The 8,948-nt window shown below is 36.9% G+C and overlaps 1 protein-coding gene across 1 annotated transcript; it reads right to left on the reverse strand.

The window, feature by feature from the left end:
• Positions 1–329: 329 nt before the first annotated feature.
• On the reverse strand, positions 330–6,421 carry LOC135714788 (uncharacterized protein DDB_G0283697-like). Its single transcript, XM_065238156.1, has 2 exons — positions 6,105–6,421; positions 330–660 (listed from the first exon to the last, which is right to left on the reverse strand). Exons 1-2 carry the CDS (start codon positions 6,419–6,421, stop codon positions 330–332), a joined length of 648 nt encoding a protein of 215 aa, XP_065094228.1.
• Positions 6,422–8,948: the final 2,527 nt, after the last annotated feature.

Genomic DNA, 8,948 nt, shown 5'->3' on the forward strand with positions numbered 1-8,948 from the left:
CAAAACTTCCAGCGGCAATAATATGCTATCATCCAACAACGCTTCGCTTGTTTCGCTTCCGGTCTCTGTCGGTTTTTTCCGTATCATCCGGAGAAAAACAGTGAAAACCTGGAATAACCGCTGCTCAATTGTCTTCTCAAAGCGCGGAGAACAACCATCATCGCCACCGTTGTCGTCAACGATTCCATCTTCCGTTTCGTTCTTCAGACGGCGATTGGTATCAAAACTTTATCGATGAAAACTAAAACGAAAAATAAGAATTTTTGAATTGAACGTTTCAAAAGAAACTGAATTTTCCTTTACCGCAGCCAAACTGCCCCTTACATAGTTTACTCGGAAGAACCAGATGTAGAAGCAGCACTTGATGCGGTTCTTCGATGGCGCTTCTTGGATCTCTTGTCGCGGCCACCCCCACCACCACTTTTCTCATGAATAATTTCGAATTCACTTGAATCGTTTACATCGCTACCATCGTGGTCCTGTTGGCGTCCGTTGGCCTTGTCAACTGTGCCATCATTATTATCGTGGTCGTCATCATCGTGATCCTCCTCCATGCTATCGTTGCTTAAGACGTTATCTTCGGCCAACTTTTTACCATGCTTGCGGTTTTTTCCTCCACTTCGACGATGCCCAACGTCGGCGTTACGATGATGCTGTTTTCTGTGGAATAAAGAAACGGTAGAATACAGAAGAGGGGTGCTGATGGTAAAGTTATTTGTTGTAGATAAAGTTTCACATAGAATCTTCAGATTTGTTTTGTGCGGAGCAAGGATATAATAATACAGACTGGTAGTGGTGACTGGTCAATCTAAAGCAGCGTGATACGGGACCTCAAAGCATGCAAAAAATTGTTCTACACTATACCTCAATTCTTGCCTATAACGGAAATATTTATGTTTCAATGTTTGTGACCACTTTGACTATAAACCGCCCTAGTGACAATTAGCGATCTAGAACAAATTATCAAAGTTTTCTTGAAGCATGAGCAGCATGCACGGACATGGATTTTCATTGGAGTACAACACAATCAAAAAAAGTGTTGTTTATGCCAACTATATTTCAAAATGAAATGAGGGGGGATTTTGCGTAGCGGATAAAATTTCATATCTTTTTCTGTGTACAGTAACGGTTCGATATTAGCGTGGTTCGATTTTGGCAACAAACTGTTCACTTTTGGCACAATTCAATGGACCGCGTCAAAATCGAAAGATTATAAAAAATAATAAGATTTACATATCTTTACTAATTGAGCACACTGTTTGGGCTTTGATTGAATCTCATAGAGCTTTTATTTTGCTTTTATTCATCAATTTTACTTTTCCATCGTAATAAATGCAACATGTCCGCATGTCCCTTCCCTACCCCGCATAAAATAAACTTTCAAGGAAAGTGTGGAGTACTTCTTGGGGAATTTGGAGGACAGTCCCAGAAGAAGTAGTAATAATCTCCCGAGGGAAGATTTCCGTGAAAAGTCAACTACAACTTCCTGAAAAGACAATTACAGGGGAAGCCAGAAAAACCTCGGAAGAATCTTCCATTATAAGTTGGGATAAACCTTCGGGTAAGTCTGGAGAAACTTTCAGAGGAAGCCGAAAGCAACTTTTGGGAGAACTTAAAATAAAATTCCAATGGAAGCTGAAAAAGGTTCCTGGAGAAGACGGAAACTAGAAGACACCTCCTGAGATATTTCGATGGAATGTTTTGTAAGCCAGGAGTGTTTTGTGGCAGTTATAACAAAGTTCAAGGGGGTGCCAGAAGAATCTTCCGGAAGGATGTCAGAAGACAATACTGTCTGACGATACCTAAAAGAGCTTTGTTAAATGCTGAAAGATTCTTCAGGGAGAAATATGCCAAAAGTTTGTAGAACCGACAGAGGAACATTAAAAGAAACCTATCCAGAGAAAACGTAAGAATTTCCGGATTAAATCAGAAAACATTCAATCGATGCCGAACAATATTTTCAGGAGAAACCAGAAAGAATCTATGGAAGCAATGGGAAAGAAAATTTGTGGAAACAATTGAAAAAAAAAACTTTCGATAGTTGCTGGAAAAGATTCCAGGAAAAACAGGAGCATCTTCCAGGCAATTTAAGAAGGAAATTCCGAGGGGCAGTCAATAAAACATCACAAAGATATTGATGCAATGTAGCATAAATCACTTGGTACACATTTATTTACGAACGGATAACGTTTCGGACATTACCATCCATTGACGCCAATCTAATGTGCAGGAAGGCAGCAGAAACATCCCACCGACCTCAACTGGGATCGAACTCAGTTCAATTGGGGTGAGAAAGCAGTCCGAAAGTGACAACCCAATATTTTTGGCTGGAGCGAAACTTCGTATTTGAACATGGGACTACGCAAATGTGTGTGTTATAAACGTCAGGTGAACGTGTTATACACCTTTCTGAACATGACACAAGAGGAGGGAAAAATACCGTGCAAGCACCAAATTTCACACAATGTTTACTTCTGCACAAAAAATTATTTTTGTTTATTTTTCAACAATACTTTTTAAATGTTACCACTTTAAATATAACTTCACGTGCATTTGAGCTGTAAGTACATGGATCATTTTGAAAATATCTCATAATATGTTGATGCTCTCTAAACACTTGAGTGCACAATCATTATGAACAACGTAGAGAATTTTCTGAGGCATAAAATCTCTGATCACGCCTTGTTTCGGAGGAAAGTAAAGCTGTTGGTCCCTGGTCCCTGGTTGATGGATCGGTGATAGGTAGGGTTCAGGTGTGTGGGATCTGCCTTACTGGCGTCGGTAGCATTGGTACTCACGACGGAAAACAAGATCGACGGGAAACAAATCAAGGGAAAAAATCTTTTTGAGATCCGAAATGTGCTAGAATTAAAATCTCGATGTTTTATAGACTCAATGTGGTTTGATAAGCACGTCCCAACATATAAGTCTTAATGAGTTCATGAACCTCAAGAGATCCTCTTGACAACAAGCACATCATGGAATGATGTAATTAAGATATGTTTTACTCTCCAAAGTAATCTGGATTTAAGATCATGAAGACCTATAGGTTCAATGATGTCTTGAGCAATTTCCTGAAAATTTGTAAGAGTTCGGGTTGCTAAAAAAGCCTTATGACAACATATACATCATAAAATGAGTGCTTTTGTGGAGTCAAGATCTTCAAGTTCTACAGGCTCAATTAGGCATTGAACTATGTCCTGAGAATATGTATTAGTCCGTGAGGCTCAAGGAAGCCTCTTAACAACATGCACATCATAGTATAGTGTCAACAAGATATTTAATGCTTTCCAAACTATTCTGGAGCTAAGATCATGAAGTTCTGCAGACCCAATGAAGTCTATAACAATGTCGTAAAAATCAGTATGAGTGCAAGAAATTCATGAGATCCTTTTGACAATATCTATAGACATCATCGAATGGTTTCAGTAACATTCTCCAAACTATTCTCCGACTATGGTCTTGGAGTACTACATGCTCAATGAAAGTCTTGAACAATGTCCTGAAATTGTTTATGACTTTGTGATTATCAAGAAAGCCTCTTGACAACATGACCATCATGATAATGCTTTCCAAACTATTCTGGAGCTATGATCGTGAAGTTCTACAGGCTCAATGAAAATCTTGAACAATTTCGTTAGAATCTGTATGAGTCTGTGAAGTTCAAGAGAGCCTTTTGACCGCACACACACATCGTCGAATGGTTTCAATATGATATTTAATGCTCTTCAAACTATTCTCGGGTTTAGATCAGGAAGTTCTGCAGGCACAATGAAGTCTTGAACAATGAAGGTAGTAAGGAAGTGGATTTGTTATTTATATGATACAAATTCATTATACCTTATTATTATGTCCACAGATAAACAGGCATAACCCTCGCATGTTGTTCATAGGATACGCAGTTAACGATATATATTTTTCTTAGTTGATAGTACCGTCGCCTGCGTGCATGTAGTCAATTCTCTCGCATTTAACGTTTACAAACTACCACCGTTGGGAGTACTGCCCGTGACAGTAAAATCAACAGATGACAGTAGTGTTTTGGTGACGATGTTTTTTCAGTGATAAATATTCAATTTGTTATGTCTTTTTGTGTGTGCTACGACAGTCGTTTACACAAACCAACATTGTTTACATATTTTTTGGATGGTTTTTTATGTGAAGCAATTGTAATAAACATCACTTTTGTATACAGAAACCATTTTTTTGGTTAATTAATTTATTTGTACAGGCTCAGTCGAATAAACTTTACAAAGCCAAATTATCATTTCCGTTATACATTATTAATGTCTTAAATCTAAAGTTAAAATAATTCAACCGAATACGCGCGGTCTTCTCGAGGTTAGTGGATGACAATTTTATGGACGTGGAGAGGGAGAAATACAGAAAACAAAAAAAATTCCTTGATTTGTTTTCCGTCGATCTTGTTTTCCGTGCTGAGCACCAATGCTACCGATGCCAGGAGGCAGCTCCCACACCTGGTCCTATCCTATACCTATCGACCCATCAACTCATGAACCGGGGACCAACGGCTTTACTTCCCTTCCGAAGGCAAGGTTTCAAATACTAATTTCAGCTAAAATAATGTTTTTCGGAATAATAAAACCAAAAGATGGTATGATGACATGTTTTACTTGTAACTTACAAAAAGAGGTTGCACAGTATGCGTTTGAAACATAAAACCTGTAAATTTTGCTTTCTATGAGTCACAATCAACGATTTGCTGATCGCTGAGTGAGAGAGTGATTGAGTGAGTGAGTGTGTAAAAAATCGCTGATTGTGACTCTCATGAAGTGAAATAAACAAGTTTAATATGTCAAATACATTCTTTGCAACCTCTTCTTGTACTTACCAATTCAAAATATGATCCCCAAAATATGATAGCATCTAATTATTTCATAATTTAAAAAAAAAACATTGTTTTAGCTGAAATGAGTATTTGCAACCTTGTCCGAAGGAAGGCGTCATCAGAGATGTTATGCCTCAGAACATCCCAGCGGCGCCAACTGGGATTGAACCCAGGTCTGCTGGGGTGAGAGGTAATCACGCTTACCACTACACCGGCGCCGTTCAAATACAGAAACCATGTTAATAACAGTATTCATTAATTATTTTTTCCTGCTCATTAAGACAACCATATGTCAGATGAATAATTGAAGCAATAAATAAATAAATAAATAAATAAATAAATAAATAAATAAATAAACTAAATAAATAAATAAATAAATAAATGGTATGGTATTGAAATTGTATTGTGGGAACATTTTTTTGGTATTATTTTCCGGTATTTTACCTCTTATGTCAGAATAATCCATACCAATTTAAGGTACTGATAAAACCAATAGCAATAGCAGAGTACTTTCGATTTCCTATTTTTAATATCAAAATTTGCTATTGGTTATATCTGTTGTTCTACTCGGGATGGCTGACTTCTTTCAATGCCCAAGTGTTAGTGAAACCCAAAATGAGACGGTCAAGTATAAGTTCATGTACTTACTCTCTTGAACTGGACATTCATCGATTTACGCGATATTTCATGCAAAATTTACATGAAATTACATCGTTCAAAAATACGTTACATCAAGCTAAATTCCTCAAACTATACACACCAAAAAATAATGAATTTTAATGGTGATGTAAATATCCATGCATGCTAAAATTGAAGCATGTAAACTTCCTTTTTACGTAAACTAGCAACTTGCAAGAAATATTGCTTGCAAAGATGGATGTTTGTATACAATATTTAGAATATTTCATGAAATGACTTATAAATTTACACGATCTATAATGTGAATTTGTATGGTATGTGACGCTCTATTTATGTACATCATAGTGACAGAAATTTACACTACTTTTTCGAACTGTGTATGATTTCTTTTAACGGTGTTGAAAATACCATTCCACAGGCAACTGATGGCTTAAATTCACCATTCTTCAACACCTACTACCAAAGCTACTTCTTCCTATTCTGCTTCTGCAAATCATCAAAAATTAATAATCATGACTTAACTCATAAAACACGCATAGACTGTAACGACCACCCGTTTATTACACCATTAGTTTAATGCAACACCCTTATCTAATTTTCTGGTCGATATGCATACCTGTTACCGCTTCTACTGGAGTCCTTACGATTACGCGGCCGCTTCCGTTCATCTGCAACCTCCTCCAAGCCGTCATCATCCACTTCATAATCCTGGCTGGTCATTAACTTTCTCGGTTTTCCTTTTTTTCCACTTTGCTTCAAGCCCATCTCAACGGTCACCTCATCCTCGAGCCCAGAAGCAGCAGTAGCGCGTTTTCCTGCTTTTTTCCGCAAATGTTTCTGCTCGGCCGTCGTCTGACTGCTGGCCGTTGAATAGCCGGTGTCCTTACGCGTTTTCGAAGACAAGCTAGGGCCGCCGATACAATGAAACCACATCCCGGTGACAATAGCGCACGAAACCCAACCGGGAACATCGTGGGAATGTAATGAAAAGAAGAACGGTCCTATCATTGTCTAGCTGTTTAATAAAGCTTTGCTTTATCTAAGAAATGGTAATGCGAATGGAGGGTGGCAACGGCGAAAATCGTAACAATGGTAATTGAGGGGTATTATGTAAGAAAATTCTTACCGAAACCTGTGAGCGCGGGAAAGACTGCTGTCGACAGGGATGCCAATTATTTTTTTTGCAAAATGTCTGTACGGATGCTTATAAAATGTTTGTATGTCTGTATCAGGAATTTTGGACAGTGTAAACTTTTGTAATTAGGAAATTTCAACGAAAAGTATTTTAACAGGTTTTAGAAGTTCTGTGTACCTCCTTGAGCATATCAAATTTTTCATCATTTTCAGATCTTTTACGAAGTGTCCACTACTTCGAAGAGATTCCCTACATTTGTAAGAGGTTTCCTGAATTTCTTCTATAATTGTGAAAACAAAATTGTATGTCCTGGAAATTTGTTAATCCGTTGGCTACCAGGCTATTTAAAAAATCCATAATGCTGCTAACGGAGTATTACTTGACGTTTTTTGACTATCGTAAAAATTCAATTTTGTTTTTATACGATTTTTTTCACCTTTTGCTTTGATCCTGTGATCTCAATTTTCAACCAAATATAATGTATTTTGTTTCAAAAAATCACAAAAAATAAATAAATGCTACAATTCTGCATGAGGGCCAAATCATAAAATTGAAAATCGTGTAAAAACAGAATTTACTGTATATTGCTCCACATATTCCAAAGAATTTTCAGCATTTCCTAATCATTTTTAAAATACTACAAATTTATTTGAAGAACCCTCAACTACTCTATGGTTGACTTGAGCTTTTCTAAAATTACTATAAGCTTTGTCTTTGAAGAGACTTTATGAGGTTCTAGAACTTTTCTGAAGTTCTCCCAAAATTCTCTGAGGTGTTCCCCGCGTCTTTTTAATATTCCTCTAACTGCATTAAATTCCTTGATTTTCTTTAAAGTTTGCTGAATTTCTCTGAAGCCCATTGATATTTTTTAAGTACATAAATTCAGGTAATGACAGCTCTGCAGTTCACTAAACTCTCTTGAAACACTGAATACGGCAGCCTGTGCTCACCGCAATAAATCGAACAAAAGTGTGTCTTGATGCAAGAGAATGCATCGTAATGAATTAAAAGTGAAAGTATCCAAAACATTCATATGCGTAAATAAGGGGGTGCCGAGGTGGGGTCTGCCCACCCCCAGATCTAGAGCTGGCCATCCCAGAGAATTTATTAAATAAATACCGGTGCAATCTATTTTTACATTGCATGGAAGAGTTTCGATATTTTTCCAGGTTATCTTGAATAAACTTTTCTGTGACTTTGAATTTCTTAATTAATTGCCTATTCATGGTTGATGATTGGTCTTAATCTTTTATTCACATATTTGCTACAAGCATACGGCTCATATAAAGGTTAGACCTCTTAGTTCGTTTTGAAGATATGTCTTAATTTTCAAAACTTTTGAAATTCTGTGAAGAAGTGATTCTGATCTTTAGAATGATACCATTTCATTTTCCATGACTTTGAAAAACATCCAAAGAACTTTATTGAAATCATATTGAAAATCGAAGTTTCCTGTACTCCTACAAAGTTTCTTGAATTCAATTTAATAAATTCAAATAAAACTCCCTAGCCACTATGAAGTTCACTAAATGTGTGCAAAGTTGTACGAATTGCTGGAAAGTTGCGTAGACTTCTACGAAGTTTTCTGAACGTATACGATTTGTTAATGTGTTTGTGTAAGCAAAGTACAACTCAATTTTTACCAATATTGCTGAACTTGTAAATATTTCTTATGTGTCATTCACAGTTCCCGGAAATTTGACCAAGATCTCAGAAGATCATGTTGAATTTCTAGAATATTCCCACCTATAAAACTTCCTGAAGTCCACGAAATGCTAGAAACTGCAGCCGAGCTTCTATGAAGTTCCCTAACTTGAACATAATTCCTTGCGCTTCAAAGAAGTTCAAGTTAACTAAAGTCTGGTCCTCTAAGAAGTCGCACAATTTATTTATTCAATAGCAGCGCCTCTAGTGGTTCGATTTGGAATGTTTTGACAGCGATTTGCGTTGAATGGACACAAGTACAGGTTGCGGGGTTTCCGGCGTGGGTGTGCAGGATCAATTATCTTTTTCGTCTTCCATCTAGTACAAGTTTTTAATACTGCACGTATCGAGAAGAAACTTTCATCACTGAAACACGTGCACTTTCAAAACGAATCGCTGTTAAAACATTCAAAATCCGACCACTAGAGGCGGTGCTAAAGAATAAATAAAATGTCTGGATTCCAAGTTAGCACACTTTACTATCAATTCTCTGTCTTTCTGTGAAGCTTTCCAAACTTTTAAGAATTTCAATTGTTTGTTCACTGAAGTTCCCTGAAAATTGTATTCAATTCCCTATACTATTATAAATTATTTTTTTCAAAAGTGCTCAAAACAAATGAA

This window comes from Ochlerotatus camptorhynchus, unplaced genomic scaffold, assembly GCF_037179485.1.
Source record: "Ochlerotatus camptorhynchus isolate MF236.1 unplaced genomic scaffold, CSIRO-AGI_Acam_v1.1 ptg000723l, whole genome shotgun sequence".
Lineage (NCBI taxonomy): Eukaryota > Metazoa > Arthropoda > Insecta > Diptera > Culicidae > Ochlerotatus > Ochlerotatus camptorhynchus.